Consider the following 22,236-nt stretch of genomic DNA (forward strand, 5'->3'; position numbering starts at 1 on the left):
AGTCCGAATGCAGTGTCTTCAAAATCCAGTGTAATTCATATGCTGCATCTCTCTCCTCAAATCACTAATAATCTGCCATTGTACGTAAACTATAGAATTTCAGAGCAGAGTGTCTTGAGTTGACTTTTTTTTAAGTACTGCTAGGAGCTTGCTGTGTGTCAGCCACAAGATGATATTCTTTGGATAGCTTTCACAGTGCATGATAACGAGCAAAAGCCTAACAATTATCAAATCCCTCTTATTAAATCCATGGCGAGAAGCCCCAACTTCAGCCAGCGCTAATATGAAAAGCTTGCCCGCTGAGGCGGCTCGTGGCAAAATGGGTTTACAAGATCTTCTAAACAGAGTAGATAATATCAACAATTACCCAATAGTGCTTCACTGGGGGAGGGATTACTCCACTGGGTGGTGCGGCAGGTGACAGCTAGCGAGAGTGACTTGAACAGTGTTAGGGAGTAATAGGCAGATGGGGCACGGTGTGGGCTGCATGTGTCTTGCTTACTGGGTCTCTCCGCAGCGCACAGCTTTCCCTTTGAAGGCCATTCTTGTTAGTGCTATTGGTTCCCAAACATGCAAATGGTGGGTTTCATTTGTTACTATTCCTGTAGACAGGTGGAGCAGTGAACAGTCTTGGGCTTGCGTCTGTGTACGCTCTGGATCGTAGGCTTGTTCTTTTTGAATCATGGTTGGGGGAGAAGGGGGCAGAGCAAAAAAGGTATCAACTCCATGTTCACTTGAAATATTCCTGCTGTATTTTGTAAGTGCACAGACACACATCCCTTTGTGGCTGCTGTTCTGGGACTCAGCATTTAAAGTTCATTTAGAGCTCTTACTTAAGTGGCAAGTCCTTACCTAAGTGATTTCCTCCACAAAGATGCTGTTTCTTTTATGAGGCCTAATTGCGTTTATTTATAAAGAGTTTTATAAAAAAACTCTTTAAATACCATGTGTGCATCGTAGCCCCTCAGAAACCCTCCATCATGTTATCCTGTCTGCTTGAATCTTCCATTTAGCCCCATGAAAAAAAGTATGTTTGAATAACTTGAGATATGAGTCTCATGAACCAAAGAAACAAAAATTGTGTGTGTGGGGGGGGGGGGGGTGTGGAATGGATTAGAAAAGACACAGTAGGCTTGGTTGCAAAAGCTTTTTAGAATCCTCTTCTCTAAATAACGCAAGGGTTTGCTTTATTTAAAAAAATCAAAAATCAAATTCGTATTTGCAAGACTTTGAATTTTAGGTAGCAGCTTGTTGTCTAGAAACCATCAATTCACTCTTTAAAACAGTCCACTAAAAATTTAGCAGGCACAGAAGACAAATCAGTTTGTCTGCTCTAACATGATTGTAACTGAAGTAGATTGAAATTGTAACATGCATCAAAGATGAAAGTGAGTTTACTTTTAAAAGATTATCCTGTTTGATAGATAGGTTATCGTATTCCACTTCGTGCCATTTGTTTAGAACGGTAATATTCCTGCAGCACTGAAATCCCATCTCCTTGCTTTTAAGACATTGATTTTTATAATTTTTTCTGTGTACATCTAAAATTACTGTCCTTCAGCATCTATGGAGTCCCACAAGTAAGTCATTTTAGGGAAAAATAATTACAGTGCTGGGGGAAAATATAGAAATCCCCCTTCCCCCCAGTACAATGAGGGCCAGAAAAAGTGTAATGAGTGTTCATTGATCATTTGCAGAAAGTGGTGGGAGGTGTTTGGTCTGTGAGGCTCCGTTCTGCTAGGCAGGGATGTTACAACAATTATCACTTACCTGTTGGGGGCACCAGGAAACCAGTTTAGCTGCCTAGAACCTCTGTGTCTCTGCCGCATGGTGAGCTAGAGTTCAGCCATCTGTATGGGGGACAGGCAGAGGTCTGACTTCAGTGCAAATAGCAAATCTTGTTCCTTTCCTGTGGACAGGGTGCTCTGTGATTCGAGGTGCTTTGTGCGACTGCTGCTGCCTGACATGGCTTTTGTTTGCTTGTGTCCACTGCGTAGGGCAGGTGTGCAGGGTGTCTGGCACAAAGCGCTTGGCAGTGTACAAACCAATGTCCCAAAGTGCAACCCTGCTCGTCTGTGTACACTGTCGGAAAGCACCAATATCAGTCATGTGTGCACGGTCACAGAGCCAGGCTTACTATTGCCAATCAGCGGCATCGGGCGCTGCAAACCCTTCACAGTGTAAAACCGTCTTCCGCTTTTCTCTACAGATGGCAGCTCTTCAGAGTCCTTTCTATGGAGATAAAATGAATCTGTTTTCTCTTTGCCAAAAGATAGAACAATGCGATTATCCTCCTCTTCCAGCTGAGCACTATTCGGAAAAGGTAAGTAGGGCAGATTGGACCAGTGGGGGTAAAATAACTGACCTTGTGGCAGGGCAGAGTGTGCGTAGAGAGGGGGAAAGTGTTTTTTGGCCGTATCTGAAGTAGATTCCCCCAATATCTGGAAAAAATGGGGCCTCTAGGCAGGATTTCCTAGGTCAGCTTATACCTGACTCAGACCCTTCCCAATATGGTGTCTGAGACCGGGGGGGGCAAAAGGAAGTTTGCAAGAAGGAGGAGCAGTCTGATCTGGAGCACTCCTGTACTAGCGAAACGTGATGGTGAAACCCGACTTCCCTCCCTACAATAACATACCATAAAACAGTGTTTAAATGTAGTCTATAAAGTCCTCAGTTTGTTTAAATGTATAACAAGGGGAAAATGATACTAAAAGGAGGAAGTGAAGTGATTAGCCGAGTACAATAAGCATCTAAGCAGGAGCCATATGGGGGCTTTTTAACGTCTGGTTAATTTTATTGCTGTGAAAGCTAGAGATGGAAAAGCTGAGGCTGGACCCAGCTATACCACAAGGTGCTGCTCTGTCTTCTTCTCCTCATCCCTTAGCCATTGTTCTTAAATCCAGCTCCCATCAGCCCCTTCTTTGCAGTGGACCGTTGTGTGGCAACTTTTGCAGAGTGGCCAAATGTCAACTCGACTGAAGCCCACCACGTCTGTTTCATGTGGATCTAAATCACACAGGAAACCAGATCTGCTGCTAAGTGCATTAATCGCCTGAATCAGCAATCCCCCCTGAACCGACTCTTTTCCTCCACTTTTCAGGAATAGCTGCCTAGTGTTTGAATGGGAGTTAAGGTAATGGAGAGAGCCCAACTTGTAGTTTTTTGGTAGGAACAGAGGTATGTGCACTGAGACTGGAGATGGGGAATTCAAATCCTGGGCAGCTAAGCAGACAGCTGCATGTATCCCAAGGTTCTTCCCCAGAAGAGGGCTGGGCAGAGGCTCAAAGCATCTTTGCTGCCGGGTTGCAGAGCTAAAGTGCCTGATAGAGATGAGAAGCAACAAGCTAAATAGATGCAGCTGGTCTAGAGAAGTCCGCCTCTGTCTGTGTCTTTCCTGGGATTAGAGAAATACCCCTGCTCAGTGTTCCGTCTTCTCTCGCTGGTCAGAGGTAACAGGACACTGGAGGATGGAGTTGGAAGGGGGTTGGAAATCGAAACAACAGGGCATCCGTATAGTGGTGAGCACTAGCTTGCGACCTGCCAAGCTCCTTGTCCATGTTGTAAATGTCTCCTTGCTGTGAAAAGCAGACACACAACAAAATCCGTGGTACTGAGCTGAAAGCGCTTTAGCTGGCGACCGGTTCACCTGCGGCTGCTGTTTGGCTCCCAGGGAAAGGTCCCAGGCCAGCTCTGTGCACAGAGCCTTGGGAAACAGCACCAGACCAAACTCAGCAGCTGGGCTGCGCTCTGGCCCCGCGCACACGGCAGCGTTAGTGAAGTGAAGAGTGCGCTTTGGAACGGTCCGTGTGCTGGCTCAGGGGTCTCTCCCTCCCGTGATGCAGATCGTTCCCCTTCGTGTTGCAGGCCTGGTGTGGACAGACCCCGAACCCTGTCATAAAGCTGCAGGTTGGCTGCAGCGAGGCGCTGCTAGGGGGAGGGGCACAAATGGCAGGTGTCAGCCACTGAGGGGAGGCTAAACTCCTAGGGACCTGGGATAACTTCACCTTACTCACCAGAATTTGAGCTTGGTGTTTACCGCATGCCACTTCTCCCAGGACAGCTGGACTAGCCTCGTGCTGTCTCCTGGAGCCTGTAGGCAGTGGCTGTCTGGGCTAGAGAACTGAGCCGTTCCGAATTCATCCTGGGGATAGAGCCAGGTTGGACTCGAACGGCGTCCCCACCAGCCACGTCCGTGCCCCCTGGAGAGACGGATCCCAAAATGCTTACACAGCTCCCCGAGCCAGGGGATTCTAAAAGCTTCAGTAGGCCACCCCGGTCATCAAAGCACATGTCCAGTCACGTTAGGAACGTGCACATGCAGTCGGTTCTTCTCTCGCCCCTTCGTACACGGCTCTGTCAGAGCATCTGTTCTAAGCATTAACTTCCTACCCTGAGCTGAGAGTCAGCACGTCTGGCCCAAACAACTGGTTTGTTTCTCAGGTGTCCTGCGGTGTGGGCGAGACACGGCCATAATTCCTGACTGTAAATACTGGCCGTCTGTGTGCATAGAGAGGGGAGAGCCTTGGTTGTAAGAGGCACTGTGTTCCTGAAGAGACACCAGAGCGTCTGGTTTTCACACCGTTAGCATTCTTGCTAAGCAACCAACTTGAAAAACCTGAGAACTGGTCTAGAAAGTGCTGTGTTTCGAGACAGCCGAATCATTTCCATGTGCTATGCCATTGTAGCATGCGCTTCGTGATATGCCTGCTGGCACTAGGAATTAGTGTAAGTTGACAGATGTGTTTCCTGTCTTTACAATTACTGTCTGGCTGCTTCCCTCTGGCACTGCTAAGAGTGTGTAGCACAGTGATACAAGCCAGGGTGAGAAGGGTGGTTTTAAAGCTCAGAAGCACCAGGTCCCAGAGAACTAGGCTACAGATGGTGTTCAGACACTTAACTGAACGCTTGACAAAGTCTGCGAAGGGGCCAGGCCTTTGGTGCTGGCTTATTTTACCATATTAGTTGCTGCTGTTACGTGAAGCTGCAAAGTTTCATTTTTTGATGCTGGAACATGGCTACTGTATGGACCCATGTTTGGTTTGGTTCTGAGACCCCCAGCCGGTAACGTTTGCAGTGATTAGTGTGTGTGGGGTGGGGGAACATGGGCTTTCTCCACCCACTAACCACCGAGGGAAGCTGCTTTGGCAGGCCGGCCACCATGAGGGGCCTCCTGAAAACGCTGCAGCTATGGGCGAATCTGCCTCATACAGAGCTTGTTCTGGCAGGAATCAGTGAGTCACAGAAGAGTGGGTGACTTTGCTATTTTTGTATTCGAATACAGGCACTCTCCTTCCAGTAAATGGCTGGTTCGTCTTGCTCAGATCCAGCCTCTAGCCTGCTCCAACACCTCACTGCCTGGTGGCCTGTGAGCAGTGTGGAAAGGAGCCTGCGTAGCCTCATGCACAGAGGGCAGGGGTTGAGATGAGGTTAACTGGTCCCTCCTTTGCCCAGGCCATGAGGCTCAACGTTTCTCAGTCACTGGGGAGCTAATGGCAGATCTCCCCTTTGCCTCTGAAAGCTAAGACTGAGCTCTGCTAATGTGTTACACTGCAGGCTAATTCCACGAATCTCTCACTTCCGGCATGCTCAGCTCTAGATAAACTGAACAAGCTGGAGAAGCGCCCTGCTTTAGTAAAGCTCCTTAAAATGAACCGTTCCTCTTTTGTGGCTTTTCAAAGCGGAGGTGTCCGTGCAGTTCCTCTGGTAGCGGTCGGCTCTCGCCCTGGGACGGGAAACAGGGAACAGCCAACGTTCCAGCTGCCCCGTCCGTCTGCTGGAGGGAGCTCGATCAAGTCATTTCAGGCACTAATTTGCAGTGATTATCAAGGCTTGATCTGACCGGTGTGTAGATGAGGATGGAAGTTGTATGCAGGCCTGGGTGTTGGAAAACAATCTTTGCCTCTCCATCATTCTGCAGCCAAGCAGCATAATTTACTCTGCCAAAAGGCAGAAGATTGATTTCACATCACACACACTGAGTGCTTAGAATTTATTAAAATAATAGTAAGGAGCTTGGCATCCTGGGAGATTAATACGGCACCATCCATCTGATCGTTCAGGAGCTCGGCACATGCTAAGCCTTTCTGCGGCACTGTGGTCAGAGAGAAAGCGCATTGACCCAGCAGTGTGTTCATCCCGCAGCGAGGAGAGTCAAAGCGCTCGGTGTGGACTGGAGTGTAGTGAACACGCTCTGATACTCTTGGGTTTAGGCTATGGCCGTCGGGGAGAGCAAAGGATGCCACCCTGTGCTGTTGTTTCCCCCTCCCCCACCCCCCGGTCATAGGTAGCCACCTTACAGTGGGGTCTGCAGCTTAATCGGCCTGTTTTGGCACATTTCCTGTGGGGTGGGCCTTGCTCACGTAAACACGATTGTCCTTCAGCCTGTGCCCCTGCGCACCCTTCCTACCTTTGCAATCGGCTCCAGGCTTGAACACAGTTGTCATTTTACGGGACCCTGCGCCATTCACAAGTGAAAAGCTCGGTTGGGTAAATGCAGCAACGCAGTTGAAGCTGTGTGCTTGGTAGCTGTACGGTCATGCTTTTAATTACCATTAAAATAATTGGCACGGTGGCTACTGGGAGGCTGAGAGAAGATCAGAGGCTCAAGGCTGTTTCTCCCCATGCCTCGGGGGTGCGAGCAGCTTTCCGTGTCTGTATAATTAAAAGCTACAATCTTTCATGTGCACAATAAAGAGGATGGGGAGGTAGGGAGACTCTGGTCCGTCTGCATTTTATTACTTATAATCAGTGCCCCATCTCTCTTCTCCACAAGGTCCCGGAGTCAAGAATGTCAGTCACGCTGCTGTCTCTCCCAGCCTGTGCGCTCTCAAAGTGCTTCTCAGAACTTTATTCACTCTAGGACACCGTGCAGGATTATGTCCCGCCTAGGGATGTAAGATCTCGTTTACCCAGTTAACCAATTGCGTGGGATCCCCCAGGCGGGGCCGCTGGTTACCAATAAGCATCACCCACCAAGAGTGATACTTACCGTGTAACTGGTTAACTGCTCAAATCCCTAGTCCTCAAGAGAACTTAAATTGAACCCCACAGTTCACTTGCATTTCTCCATCTTCCTTTCTAAACCACCTTCACTGACAAGTCTTATCAGGTGTCACCTCAAACAGTACTCTGAGCTTTTTCTGTTTTTTCCTGCTTTGCCATCGTGTCCCCGGTTTGTAAAACCTCCTCCCCGCTTATCCTTTCGCATCCAGTTCGAGATCCTTGGCCTCACTGGGAAAGCTCAGCTCTACACTTTGGCCTTACTCAACCCTTCGCCTCCTCCCTCCCATTCAGAATTGTCTCACCTATTGTACAAGAAATACACACGCTTCTCCTTCAGGCACCTGCTACTTGCTCACTTCTCTCAGCCGTCTGCCTCTGACTGTGTGTGTAAAAATCTGTAACAATGCCAGATTAACCACTGTTGGTTACCTCCTTGCCCATATTTAGATTGCAAACTCTTCAGGATCAGAATGTGTCTAAGTAGTCAGTACTCACTTGGTACAGAACATTAGATGTCAGTGCTGACCCAGTTACTTGGCTAGACAGTGACTAGTCATTTTACAGCTAAGGGAACTGGACACACATTTCACAATTTGCCATGAACATATTGCAGATGGCAGAGAATGCTGGAGTTGACACTTGGATCCAGGGCTCTTTGCGTTCAAACCGTCCCATTCTATTTCCATGTGGTTATTTTTTCCCTTTCCTTTCCAGCTACGGGAGCTGGTCAGCATGTGCATATACCCTGATCCAGACCAGAGACCCGACATTGGCTATGTGCACCAAATAGCAAAACAGATGCATGTTTGGACCTCCAGCACTTGAACCATCTGCAGACACTCTCTAAGAAAAGCCAGCGCAGCTTAGTCTTACTTGAATTTTTATTTCTCAGATGAAACCGACCGGTGCCTAGTCAAACTCAAGTGAGAGAGTTGAGCACTCGTAGCAAGAGGCTCCATTATTTCTGCAGGTTATTTGACAAGGACTCTTACCAGGTGGTCATGCTTTAAAGTGAAGATTCTGTGAGGTATTGCAAGCCTTTTTTTAAAAAAAAGCCAATAACATGTTACAGATGTAGATCATTTAAGGGTCCTTTCTTAAAACTGTTGTGTGTAATCTAGACTAGATTATATTAACAAGGGTGTCTCATCGAGCCTTTGACACACCCCCTTATCTTAACTGTAATGTGAAAATATTGAAATAATTCCTTCAGTGAAATCACTTTCTACTAATGTAAGAATTGCAGTAGATTTGTGTAATTTGTATAACTGCTACTTTGCCTCTTCTGCACATGGTTAATAGCAATTTCAGTTTAGTTCATATATTTTAAAAGCATTCAGCTATTTGTTTAATCCCTGCCTTTTTAAAAACAGGAAGGGGGAAATACTTGTTTGAAGATTTTTTTTTTAACTGAAAATTTAGAGTGAATATTTTGCTGATACATTTATCTGTTAACTTGACTATAAACAATGAGGTGAGTTCTAGTATATACCTGAAAAGCATTGCTTCTGTAAGCAATTTATCTTTATAAATGTGTTTTCCCCTTTGGCATTAATCTTGTTAGGCTAAAAGTCTTCATTATAAAACCAGTGTTACTCTAAACCAATTCTATTTTGGGGAAGATGCTTTTATCAAATCCAACGGTACTTTAGCCAGGCATAAATAAAATGTAAGCAAAGCAGTGTTTTAAAACCTCTTCAAATGATATTTAGCATGAAATAAGACCAATGCTTTGTGAAATTTTAAATAAGGATCAGCCCATAGCTATTTAACTGTGAAAGCTAATTTATGAAATGTGAATTTTTGTAACAAACTCAAGCTGATTTGAAGGAGACATCTTGTTTAAGACAATTGTTTTAAAGACCTAACATTTTTCAGTGAACTAAATTCATTCATTGAATCAATGATGTTTCTTCATTAGTGACAATGAAAATATTCACTGCTTTAGAAACCAAATTTGCGGAGTCACGTTCAAGTGCTTCCATTTCACCTACGTGTTCAGGGGAACTGCTGCAGTTAACATTCTCAAAGGACAACATCCAGGGGAAATAAACATGTACTGTTAGTGTTTCTTCTGCGTGAGCTTGTGTCCATTGCTATAATGTATGTTTGTGGGTGACAGTTGTTCAAGTGTTTAAACACAGCCTGTGACACTTTTTTTAAAAAAGTCCTTGGTCTCTAGGAAATAAAATGAGGGTAAGAGGATTAAATACATGTTTATGCTTTGAATGGATTTTTGAAACCTAGTTCTTTCTATTTTAAGGAAAACTACAGTGCCAAGTTAAACTCTTTCCACTGAATTTCAAAGTATTTGGCCAAGGTGTTAAACCTAAAGCTATGAATTTGCTGTGAATGATGCTGGTATCACTTCATAGACGATGCCATTTTACTGAGATTTCCTGCTAGGAAGTCCAGGCTGTTGATCTCGTAGGGGAGCTGTGATATTCAGCTCAGCCATTCCCAATGCTAACCTGTTCAGAAAGTATCATGAAACCAGATTTTTATTATATAATAAAGATCGTCACCTTTGTACTGCAGGTTTCCCTTAAACCACAGCAGCAACTGCACATCATAGCCATGGTTGTGCAATGCCTCTGTTGGTGTAATGGAGAAGAGGAGTTCTTTGGCTGTCAGGAAGACTCAAATTACTTGAGAATTTTGATAAGTCTAGTCACTTCCTTGCAACATAAGATCTATTAGTGCTTAAGTAAATGTATTTTGGAAGGTAAATTTTTGCAAATGTGCATTTTTAGATAAATAAAACAATGATTTACAAAATAAATAACTTCCTTTGTAAAAATGAGTCCAGTGTTAAGGAGCATCATTTTGTTATGACTGAGTCAAGTCAAAGTGTTTATCCCCCCATCTATGTTAATCTTGCATCAAGCTCAGCTTATTAGGAAATGCACTAAAATTACAGTTTCATCAATTTTTCTAACAGCTAACCTCTGGCCTGTTGTACAAGTTCGAGGCTATACTGACTTTGTATTTCCAAGGAAAATTACCCCATCCACTGATACCAATTCACATCAGTTTTGTGTTGAGATACAAAAGCCCCTGAACTTAGTAGTAGTGGGTTTTCCACTAGGCCTCTGACTACCCAAAGTACATCTGGCTGAATGTGTGCTTCCGACCTCTGCCACATGAAATGTCACTCAATAGCTAACACACAACAACCTTTCAGAGAACATGGAGGAGGTTGTTGGAGTTTAGCTGATTTACCATTCCTTACTTACAGAACGAATCAACACTCTACAAACTGGTCAGACATTTATTTGATATACTGAGTTTTTTCATGCAGGAAGGCTTCTAACAAACCAGCCATGGCTAATGTAATTCTGGGTCACTAGAGTTCAGTATACTACTTCAGGAAGTGTCCATTGTTTGTACTGTTTCGTCCACCACTTCAACCTCCAGGAGAGCCACGTTTTCTGTGAGAACAGCTGTAGTTCCTTTTTCACACCTGTATCTACCATACCTGTTGACAAAATAATAAAGGAAAGTTACAGAGCAGTTCTCCCCACATAGGTTGAACCCAAACAAACTGAATATCAAGTTGATTAAGATTCAGACAATGTTTAAAAGGTGTATTCTTTGAAGTGAAGTGCTACAGGAAACTCCTTACTATTTAAATGGAGAATCAGCCTTAGACAAGCCAGAAGCAAGTAATCTTAAAAGCATAATTTTAAAAGTAACTGCAACAGTGAAATTTTCCTGAATGTTGCATTTTGTAAGATGAGCACACAGTTGCAGGTGGTTTTAGCACTGTCCCTGAACAGAGCAGTTCATAGTAACCAGTAAAACAGTCTGCTAACATCTCACTGCACAAACATGTTAATTTTATTGTAGAATGCCAAAGTTGTAATCTACAACCATTCAGCAGTCCTGAAAGACTAAGTCAGTGACTGCATGTTACTCGCCACATTTGATTTTAACCTGGAAGCTGCACATACATATTATGATTCCATTATGGAATTCAAATGACTTGAGTGACTCTATGGAATTCTCGCCTGAACAAGGCCCAGCTCAGAGGGAATTCATAAAATGTCATCTCCCAGGCAGGTTTATAATGGAAATTCTACCACGCGAGCTGTGCGACTCGCAGAGTATCTCAATGCTGGGCTGCCTGGGTCTGTGCTTTCTGCCTAATGTCTCCTTTAAAGACAGGTGATTTTTTTTTAAAATTTCCATTCCACTATTTCTGCACTAGGATGTAAAATTGCACAACTGCTTACACCTTGTGTAAATATGTGTATTGCAAAACCCTTTCACTGCCTGTGGGTGACTCACTGACTCGTTAGCCGTTAACTTTCAGCTGGTCTCTTTCCCAACTAACTGCGCTTACTTTGGAATTTATATCCCTGCCAGTTTGTCACTTATGATAGTCGTGAAAACGGTGCCCTGCAGAATCACACTTAGATCAGGTCAGGGTGGCTGTGCTTAATTTCTTGGATGCTTGAGCCCAGAGAATTCAGAAAGCATCAGCTTCTGGGGGGGGCGGGGGGGGGAAAGGAGGGAAATCGGTCTTTTGCTATGGCCTGTCAAACTAGAGGCTGGAGAACATAAATAGCATGTAAAGTTCTAGGTGGTGCAAAGGTCAAGAGATGTTCCAGGGAAAGGATGCAGTGGTGACAACCTGCAACCTTTGTTCCCCTAAATGCCTTTAGATGGAAGTTTTTGGTTGGGCCAAAGTTAGCCACAGAACAGACAGTCCCATTATTTATAGAAAAACTGCTAGGTAGTGTCTATGTTTTAAAGGAAATGCTAGTGATCTACAGAGGACATTTAAAACCAGCTACTCCATGCACAATAGGATATAAAGTCCTGATCAATCAGTTAATCGGCTAAAATTTAACCAGCCCAAGCAGTCCCCAGCCAGCACCCGTGTGGGGACCCAGTGGGGCTAGGGCAGCACTTTGCTGTGGCAGGCCACAGGTTTGGGGCTGCTCCCCAGGAACTGGTTAACCAGTTCCCTACGTACAAGCTGTTTCCCAACCCAGGGTAAGTGGTTACTCTGTTTGGGGGCAGGAGCGAATGCCGCTAGAAACAGAGAACGCAATTTACTAACCTTTCGCCTTTTTTGTTGGCCATGTCATATGGACGAAGAAAATCCAACTTGCTTTTGCTTATAACACAGAGATCTATGTTACTGCCAGAGCCCAGATCGTTGAAGATGCCAGCGGCGATGGCATCTCTCACAAGCTGTTTGGCTTCCTCTTCCTGGAAAAGGGAACAAAGCTCACCCGTTTACTAGCTCCTGGAAAGGCAGAAATTATGCAGCACAGCACAGTTAGACACGTTCTTAAACTGTCACTGTCTCAGGAAAAACATCACGTACGGAAGGAGAGACATTCCAGATGACCAAATTGAAGGGGCCGCTTTTGAGAAGTGAGTGATTCAGCAGGGTCACTTGCCCTATTAGCGGAGGCGACAATGTCCGAGGGGGACGTATATTTCTACACATGCCCTAAGTGGTCTCTGAAGGGTACAGGTACAAACAAGCATCTTCCTTATAATGCAGTACTGTGGGTCTGAACAATGGTCGCTACCCAGCTTTCTAGTCATGAGCACCATCACTTCTACAAGGAAGCGGCCAGGGTGAGCACACTTAAGAAATAAATCCTTCAGCTATGAAGGGGAGAAATGGACGTTAAAGCGATCTTCCAGACCGTAAATACCATACGATACGTACAGCAATCTACAATGCACATTTCCCTGTAGTGCGCCGCGTGGAAACACTTCCATACAACAAAGATCTCTATTAGTTCAGTTACAAGACTTCCCTGAGTGGAGGCGAATGAATCATCTTCTATATTAACTAAAATGATTTGGATGTTTGGCAGGATAGCAAACTTGGATTGCAAAATCGATTCTGCATTACAGGGGAGCTTTGATCTGCCTTGCGTCCCAGCTGGCTAATGTTTTCATGTTCCAGTGTCATGCAGTGGTAAAGAGGATTAAAAGAAACTTACTGAGCGCTTAGTCAAAATAGTGTAACTTTCAGAAATCTACACACTTCCGCTTTTGACTTCCACTTGGTATTTTAACTAAGTTATTGATAAATACATGATGAGACTAAAGTTTATAGCACAAATGAGAGCATGGCCACTTTTATATACATCCAAATGTGTGTTCTAAATGTTACTATTTAAAAATAACAATTAGTATTTACCAATGCAAACAGATTAAAACTAAATATACATGTAGTATAAACACTCTACTATGCAGTTTCATTATCTGGTTCAGTTAATGAAGCAGCAAAATTTTACTCATCTCTAGATTCGGATATTCTAGGAAAGAAGAGAGAGGTGTTTTGTATCAACTAGGGAAAATTTGCTCAAATCAAAAGAAAATTCCGATGGGGGCTAAGAATATGCACTGCTGGTTAAGTCCGGCACAGGTTTACAAATGTGTATTTGAAATATGAACATGCTCAAAGAATTTATAATTTCTGAAATACACACACCTCTCCAACCACCTTGCTTATAGAGTTTCTCAGAGGAAATTTGAACTGTTCAGTATTTAATGGAAATTATCTGAATTACTGTTCAGAGACACTGATCAGCTCCATGCGTCAGACTAGTATTTGCCCAGTGTCCTAAGCAACAACCCTCTCCCCTGGAGAGCACGCTACAGTCAGATCTATTTAATTGTACACACAACTCCACCACCGCCCTTTACTCAACTGATTAACTGGCCTCAAACTATGCAAGTTATGTCCCCAAATGAGTCCCATCATTGTAGCTTCTCTGTAGCCTGCAGCAGAAAGGGGACGCTTATTACAACTGCATTAGCTCCCTCTACAGACTCAGCCAGGGAAAGAACGAGGTTTCATTTCAAATGTAACTCGTTTAACTGACAATCCCTGAGCAGATCCAGGGATGTTGCAAACAGTTTTGGAAGCTGTTAAGTATTGCGAGACCAAGGAGAATCTGAGATTTCACAATGTAACTGAACATGCTGCTGCATTCACGTTTTACTGACGTGAGGAAGGTTGTTCCTGGTAAAGCGTCACAAACATTCAACAGGAGCAGGGAAAGGCTCACAACTGGAAGAGAAACAGTCCCTTGCTGAAACTTACCAGATGTGCCATGGCTCACCACCTCTGCCATTCCTGATCACTAAACATCCCCCTAGCAACTACAGCAGCAAAACAATTGTCGGAACATTTATCTAACTCTTACCCCAACCCATTAGATCACATTTAACAAGAGGTAGGTAGCGCTCTTCAAATCACAACTTAAGACCACTCTTCCCTCACACTTCAGGAAAAAAGAGTGAAGTGAATATTTCTTCCCCCCTCCCCACTTTTAACACCAAAAGCAGATGTCCCACTAATGCTCACTTCTTTAAGAGAAGCCACATACTGTATAAAGGTCACAGATTCATGAATCACAGCTCTGGGAAACAACAGAGCAACTGAAAGCAGAGACAGTAGGGATACCACGGCTAAAGGATGTTCCCTCATTGCTGATGACTAGGATTAGACTGGGACAACAAATGTGGTGTTTAAATTGATTTACTGGCCTGATTTTGTTTGTTTCCTTCTATTCCGGGACTGGTCCCAAATTTCTACTGGGATGAGATATTTGGAGCCTCGCTTTGTTTTAAAATACCCAGAGGCTTTAATTAACTTTAATTACTGCTTGGTGACTGACGCTTGGAAACTGTTAATTCCCCACTTCCTTAGAAGTTACTCCTGTGTACGGTTTAAAACGGAGGCACAATGGAGAGACTGACCTTTGAGTCTCCAAAGTTACCGGTTCTATTCAAGCTCTTAATATTTCAGGTAGCAGTTTGAATAACTGACTTGCCGTCGCTAGAAATGGGAAACGCTCTGGCTTTCAAAAGCTGCTTATGGAAAATGCTGCTCTGCTCACTTCATGTGAAGCCTTCAAACTTTGTTTTAAAAAAGACCTGCCACGGGAATAATGATCCGTAACGGGGGGAGGGGGGTGCTAGTCCTAGATTTTTGCACATTCAAGCAGCAGCTGTACAAGTTCAAGTGGAGCTGAGGAGGGTCCCAAAAGTAGGTGATGTCTGTCCCCCAGGCACACTTCCCATTCTCCAGGGCCGGGTTTCAGCAGGATGCACTCTCTCAGTTTAACGAGGACATTGACTGAGCGCCACAGAAATAGTGCTGCTGTTTCTTACTTCGCTCCCATTTCAGCATATGAAATCTTTTCAAACTGATTCAAGTGCAGTTTGTGCAGATTCACGCAGGGGAACAAAACTGCAAAGCCCCATAAAAGTGTTTTTGGCTCCTCACTTCAGTGTTTGGGGGTAACGAGGTTTTTTGTTTTTTTTTAAATACTGGAAAGGAATCCTCACATGATTTAGATTCCTACTCTGACAGGAACATTTTAGTACCATCTATAGAAATGAACAGGGCAAACCAAAACGAGTGTTGTGCCCACAGAAGCACATGATACTATCTATATATTTTTGTTAGTCTCTAAGGTGCTACAGGACCATTCGTTTTCAAATAAAATTACACTGGTTTGGTTACCTGGAAGTTTACCACTATTTTAAATTAATCCTTTTGTACAAGTTTTAATCAAGCTCAAATGAAATTTAAATTAAGGAACATACTCTCCTTAGCCTGTGGCTTCTAATGTATCTGATTTAGTTCTAGAAAGGTGCTGTTGCCAATTTGACCATTAAAAAAAATGCTAGATCTAAAATCTTTCCGTCTCACCTCAGTTTGCTGAGTAAAAAAAAAAAGCAATTTTTTGCTTTTAAAATGCACCATGTGTGTTACGGTCAGCAAACCAAACGCATCTGATACACCAACACAGTATCTTACAATTAAGACCCTCTCGGAGTATTAAATACTACAGGACCATAATCTGAAATCGTTCAACCCATTTAATTAAACGGCGCCCAACTGTGACAAATATTTTTTGCCAACTTTCATCATGTAAAAAGATGACCAAAATGGCCTTGTAAAAACTGGTTTAAGAAAAATTGCTCCTGGGTAGGGACCCTGCTTCCAAAGGAGTGAGATTTTATGGTCAGAAAATAGGCAGTTATAATGAAAGCGCTGACACAGCCATAACTACAGTGGCATGAATGAGTCACTGTAATAATTAATCTAAAAAAAAAAATCCTAAAAGTTCAGAGTATATAAAAGGAGCACTTCCTGCTTTATGGTTAGAAAGACCAAGCTAACTGGGAATATCATTCTCCCGGGTCCACACTGCTTCTTAAATGAGATTACAGTAAGAGTGATGTACTGTAATACAAGTCAGCTGTGACAAGCAGCACTTTATAGAGCTATCTGTTTGCCTCCATCACTACATCACACAATGTGTCCCAGGACTCCAATGTGCAACTCCATTTACCACTGCATGACAAATGGGCAGCACTTGTAAAAGGCACAAAGAGGTCCAGCTCAGCCATGTAATGGTCACCACAGCTGTACCCGCGTGCTTGAAGGCAACAAAACAGACCCCCAAGTTCATTAAACTGACCAGTAATGGATCTTTCAAAACGTGCCTTAGGAATACTACAGTAAAGGCTAAAATAAATAACTCAGCATGGAAGCCTAATCTAAAATGGTGTTTGATAAATTATTTATAACGTAGACGATTGTCTGCATTTAATATTGGAGCTACCAGTAGCATCTTTAAAAGATGATTTATGTGTTGTAATGCCATTAAACTTTATATTGGCCCACTGCTAGCTATAAAGTCTGCTGAGATTTAGAGAATGAGTTTTAAACTGTCACTGCAACATCATAGTAGATGGAGCCTGTATTAAATCTTTACTTTAAACCTGCTATCTGGAGAGTTGCATTTTGTAGACACTCAAGAACTGATAGATTACCTCACTACATGTGCTATGGTGCAAGTCCCAAACAGCAAGGAGAAGGAACTTTTCCATATTACTCTTTTATATTGCTTGAATCGAATTTCTCTTCACACTTGAATGATGTTCAGGTTTTGAATCCTACCTGAGTACACATTTAGAAGACTGTTCGATGCAGCATGTTGGTTATGTCTACATCCAATTAAAAGCTTTTAGGAAAAAAAATCATTTATGCCTAGTGATGTCTCAAACAAATGTAGCAGTTGCAGCTGTTTAGAGAATATTATTTCCCTGATGTTTTGGGAACTTGACAAGCAATTCATGTACGAGACCTCTTTTTTTCCCACGGATTCGTAAATTGCAAAGATAATCCAAATAACTAATTAAATAAAAAGATCACCAAAATGGAATGAGTCTCTAACAGACAACCAGCAGTAGCCTATTTTGATATTTAGTGTATACGTAAGTAAAATGTTCTGAAAATTTAGCCTTTCATCACAAGCCTGAAGCATCAGCCTATGGAATATTTATACTGGGTAGAACTATTTTTGCATATATCATGAGGGCACTTTTGCATCAGGGTGAAATTTGTTCCATGTCGTAACTGTACTGAAAAAGTGCAATATACACACTACTTTACAGGAGAATCTGAGGAGTAAGGAAAGTCCTGGGCACCCAAGAAGGGCAGAGACACAGTAAAAATCCTTACAGAGGGCCTGGGAGCTCGGACAAAGATACTTCTTGAAGGGCCTAAGCACCTGCAGAAGGATAATTAGACTTAGGAAGTGAAATCAGCAGGCTGCCGAACGTGACAGTGCGGCCACGCTTGTCGGCTGGGAGACATTGTGCTGGAGATCGACGTGTCGGGGAGCAACACGAAAATCTTTTGGGAAAGTCCAAGGAGAGTGAAGCCGGGAGGACAGCTCTTATGCAACGCGCTTGTTGCTTAAAGAGGGGCCGAACGCCAACCATTTAGCCTGAAATCAATCCCTGGGGCAGCATTTGTACCGGGAAGCGAGGCAGGAGGTGCTGGGGAATCCACTCTCACTTGCCCAGTCGCTGAGCATGGCAGCCGATGGCGCTGAACGCGGTGGGCAGGTGCCTGCTTTACAGCACCCACCCAGAGCGCGATGCAGTTTCTGCACCGAGTGACTCGAGACTGCGCTTTGTTTTCATCTCACTTTGTTTGGGTGAAGCGAGTGAGCACTTGGGAATTGTTACATTTAATTGAACTGCACCTGGTGCTGACTGCGGGGAGGCAGTGACATTGCCTTCACATTGTTTTGTTACCTCCCCCCCATCTTTTGTACATGGTTTAAAGTAGGGGTGGGGAATCTAGGCCTGGGGGCTGGATCTGGGCCCTGGGGCTCAGGGATCCCCCTTAGCATGGGAGAGGCTGTGCTGATTCTCCAGCCCCCCCATCTTTCCATGGGGCTGGAGCACACACAATCTACTAGCCCGGACCCCCCTGGACTCTGGTGTGGGAGGGGAAGTGGGTAGTGTTTGTCTGCTTCTCAGTCAGGGGCCACATCAGTGAGGTTTTCCTGTTTCTCTTGTGCACAGCCCCCAGCTGATTTTTCTGTGGATCAGTGGCCCCCGACCCCCTGCTCTAAAGGGTCTTGAAGGAGCTGCCAGGGGCACAGAGTGGAGAGAAATCCTATAGTTTGAGCAGTGCAAGATGGGGCCACTGCTTAATAAGCACATCTGGAGCACGTGGGGAAGGGAAGCTGTGCTTGTTGAACACCTTAAAAACAAGCTCATCTTAGCATGCAACTGATCACAGCATGAAATAATTGAGAGAATGAGAGGTTCCAAAGGGAGATCTTCAAAGCCGCCACATCAAATGTAGCAGGATTCTGGAAACCCTACTCCAGCAGGGTAAGTGGCAGCTAAGATACTAACAAAAGTAAAAAGCAGAAGGTAAAGCGGGTGTTATTTCTGTCTCAGCACTAGGATGACAAAGAGTGAGGGGCTGGACCATAAAGCGATGCAGCATTCAGACATTCTGGAACATATTGCTGCAAACGAAAGAAGAGGTGCACAGTAAACAGCTCCACCTGACATGAGTAGTCCAGCACCACAAAAACGGGCATCAGAGGAATAACAGGGCACAGAGAGAAACTGGAGAGAAACTGGAATTTCTTTAAGGAGAATCACTGTGCGTGTGTGTTTAAAACACATAATGCGAAAAGATGCTGCACTTGAATCCGCTGACTTGGTTTGAAGCTAAAGCACGTGGCTGCTAAAGTTAGTTAGAAGAGCAGCTGAAAGAATTACAAAATGCACGTAGTAAAAAAGGGAAGGCAGCCACGAGGAAAGGCTGGTCAGGAAAGATTACCACGAGAGCACTCACTGCAAGATTAGCTTGTTGACAGGGTGAAAAACAAAGATTTAGTGCGTCTTCTGCTTCTGTATTCAAAATAGTGCTTAGATGAAGCCGATGCACATGCCAGAAACACTGTTCTGGACTGTAGGAAATTAGGGTGATGCCAGAATTGATGATCAAGAAACTAGGACGTGACTACATCAGAGTTCAACCACCACTGTAACTAACTCTCATTGGGAGGTGTGCTCTGTGCCACTGGATTAAGATTATCCCCACGATTCTTCTAGCAGCCCACAAAGTCCTGCGAGGCCCATGTGTACAAGGATAAACACAGAGCCTCCAATCCAAGCTGAATTTCTCCCCAACAGAATTCTGGAAATGTGTAGTACCAGGCGGAATGTGGTTTACTGGGGGATGAGAGTCCTCTGAAAGGTTTTACTTAGTTGTAACATTGATTTTACAATGTTAGGACATAAAGAAACCCACAAACACCCCAGCTGGTGAAAGAACAATGGTGAACGAAGAGATCAAAATAAGAACTTCTAACATTTTCCGTATTTTGGATCAAGCTAAGGCTACTATTGCTTTACTCTCCAGTCCTGCAGCCTCTAGTTAGGAACAAAACTGAAGAACTCCAATTCTGAAGCATTGCCACGTACACTGAGATCCCGTCCCACAAATCCACGTACCCTAGAGATGGACACGTCTCTCCACTGTTGTTCAAAGCTCGGACGGTATAAAAAGCTCAAAAAGTGGTAATTATTAGACTTGGATCACTCGGCAAACTTCTCCTTACTGGAACTGTTTTTGGAGTGATGCATTTCTTATAGAAGGTAACTTTCATAGACCCTAGCTTTTCTGCAAGCTTTTAAAATAGGATTAGTTGTGTCATTTTTAGGGGTTTGGTTTTTTTAACGTGTTGCTGTGTTCCAGCATAGTCCTAGCCAACACCAACACTTACCTCTTTGCTGAAGATTAACACAACCATTGCTGCTGGGTGATGTGGCTACAATCACCCATATCATGTCAGTTTTAGGACGCTCAATTTAATTAACGTTCTGTATCCAATCACCTCTAAAAAGGCACACTGCCCTCCCGTGTGGCGTGGCTCAATTAATCTCTTGGATCCAAATTCTACAAGCATCTATTGCAGAATTTATGCCGCTGTCATCGTGGTGGTAAGTAACCCACAAGTCTCTCTACCATTACCGTGTAACCATGTCTGGAGTGAATACAGCATCTATTCAAAAGGAATGGTGCACTACAGACAAGAGCAACAACACCCCCCATTGAAACAACAGGGCAAAATAGTCAGTAACTAATTGCCCAAACTAGTTCTGACTAGGGATGTTAATAACCATGTTTGTATAAACGTGTAACCACTGAAATGATTAGCACTTACATGTAGCAAGGCAGGCAGGAGCTCCCTCTCTGCCGCCTCTGACAGGCAGGCAGCAGCGTGGGGAAGAGGTGGCTTCCCTGGGAGCTGGCATTTGCAGGGAGATGGCTTGAAAGCCAGCCCCCCATGCATACAGCTCCTACCTGCCCACCCACACTGCTGCCTCTGCATCAGAGGCAGCAGCACAGGGAGCAGTGAGGGAAGGCAGTTCTGAAGGAGCCAGTACATGCAGGGAGCCAACTTCCTGCAGGTACTGGCTCCTGCCAGCCTCCCCCACCCCTCGTGCTGGCTACCTCTCTATCAAAGCAGCAGTGCTGGGTGGTGGGTGTGGTTTCACAGGAGCCTGCACGTGTGGGGAGCCAGCTCCCCACTGGCACTGGCCCCTGCCTCCGCACCCCCCTTGCTGCCTCTGATAGAGGGAGGCAGGCTGGCTTATCACACAATCGGATGAACAATTACACGCTAACATCCCTAGCTCTCACCAGGACACTGAGGCTAGCAGTCTTGTGAACACAGCAATTTAAGCTGTAGTAAGAATGTCTCTGATTTTGTACGTCGAGGTATGTTTCTATATTTTCTCATACATTCTATATACTGTGTAAACAAAATTTAAATATTTGTACTATTTTAAACTTAACACTTTCTACTGAAATCTTTTCTTCAACACAATACACCAAAGTCCTTAGTCTTCTTTATAATCACACCATTTTCATGTTTCATTGGTACATATGCTTGCAAGCCCCCTTTTCCCCCCGTCTGATATTGTACACCACACAAGTGTAATAAACCATGTTAATATTTCATAGCAGTGTGAAATATGCTGGAGTATCAATTCAACATCTGCTGTCTTTAGGGTACTGGAGTCCCGCAGAGACACTTTCAATTTGTAATTGAGTTCTATACTGAATTAATCAGCAGTTTATCTTTTTTAGTAAAATAATGTCTTCCCCACTAACCTGGATTTACATTAACAATTTATGCCAAATTACCTGCCAAGACAAAAACTTATACGATTCCAAGATACTATTCGGTAACACTGGTTCCTATATTTCACTCCTTACACAAAGAGTAGCAGAATACATTGTTCCAGTGGCACGAAATCTTAAATTACAAGCCTCATCTTGAGTCTGTGGGATATCTGGCTGCTTCTCTCCTCACAATAACTGTGAATTAACATGAGAACATGTTTAATCCATCACTTGTGATGGTCTGATATTTAGAGTTTGAGGGAACATTCTCAGAATGACATGAACTTGTTCAGCAATAAGAGATCTTGCTAATTCTACCACACTAAAGGCTTTAGTTGGAGAACGTGAAATCCTCCAACTTCCTAGTATTACACCACCGCAAGGAGTGACATTTTGGATCTAACTACAGGAAAGTAGGGAGAAAAGCAAACCATGCCAAGGAGTCATTTTAAGTAACTGTTTGCCATTCATTATACGCAAGAAGAGTCCAGCCACGATATTGCTGCCTCAAGTGAAGCAGTCTATGCTCATCTCACCATCATAAAAAATGTTGAGTGAGGATGGTGCAGAAAGATCAACGTTTTAGAAAGAAAAAATCCTAAGCCCTTTTGTAGTCCTTTTCCACCAATGTTTACAAAATGCTTTATAAACCTTAAGTATTCATTCAGTTAAAGGGCTCTCTCCCTCAACCCAGTGTAAAATCTGTTCTGACCTTATTTCAATTCAATGTT

At 44.0% G+C, this 22,236-nt stretch overlaps 2 protein-coding genes across 3 annotated transcripts in view; one reads left to right on the plus strand and one right to left on the minus strand.

Annotated features, from left to right (window-relative positions):
• Positions 1-9,805, plus strand: part of NEK6 (NIMA related kinase 6) — a 125,340-nt gene extending 115,535 nt beyond the window's left edge. For both annotated transcript variants that reach the window (XM_075905661.1, XM_075905662.1), the window contains 2 exons: positions 2,210-2,323; positions 7,717-9,805. In XM_075905661.1, coding sequence (XP_075761776.1) covers positions 2,210-2,323; positions 7,717-7,827 — 225 coding nt within the window. In that variant the 3' untranslated portion in view covers positions 7,828-9,805. The remainder of the gene's footprint in view (positions 1-2,209; positions 2,324-7,716) is intronic.
• A 454-nt stretch (positions 9,806-10,259) lies between these two features.
• The window catches only part of PSMB7 (proteasome 20S subunit beta 7), a 38,908-nt gene continuing 26,931 nt past the window's right edge, over positions 10,260-22,236 (minus strand). Inside the window, exons 7-8 of the mRNA XM_075905663.1 lie at positions 12,071-12,222; positions 10,260-10,480 (exon numbers count right to left, since the gene is read on the minus strand). Of these exons, the coding sequence (XP_075761778.1) occupies positions 10,369-10,480; positions 12,071-12,222 (264 nt within the window). The 3' untranslated portion in view covers positions 10,260-10,368. The remainder of the gene's footprint in view (positions 10,481-12,070; positions 12,223-22,236) is intronic.

Source organism: Pelodiscus sinensis, chromosome 22 (assembly GCF_049634645.1).
Source record: "Pelodiscus sinensis isolate JC-2024 chromosome 22, ASM4963464v1, whole genome shotgun sequence".
NCBI classification, from domain to species: domain Eukaryota; kingdom Metazoa; phylum Chordata; order Testudines; family Trionychidae; genus Pelodiscus; species Pelodiscus sinensis.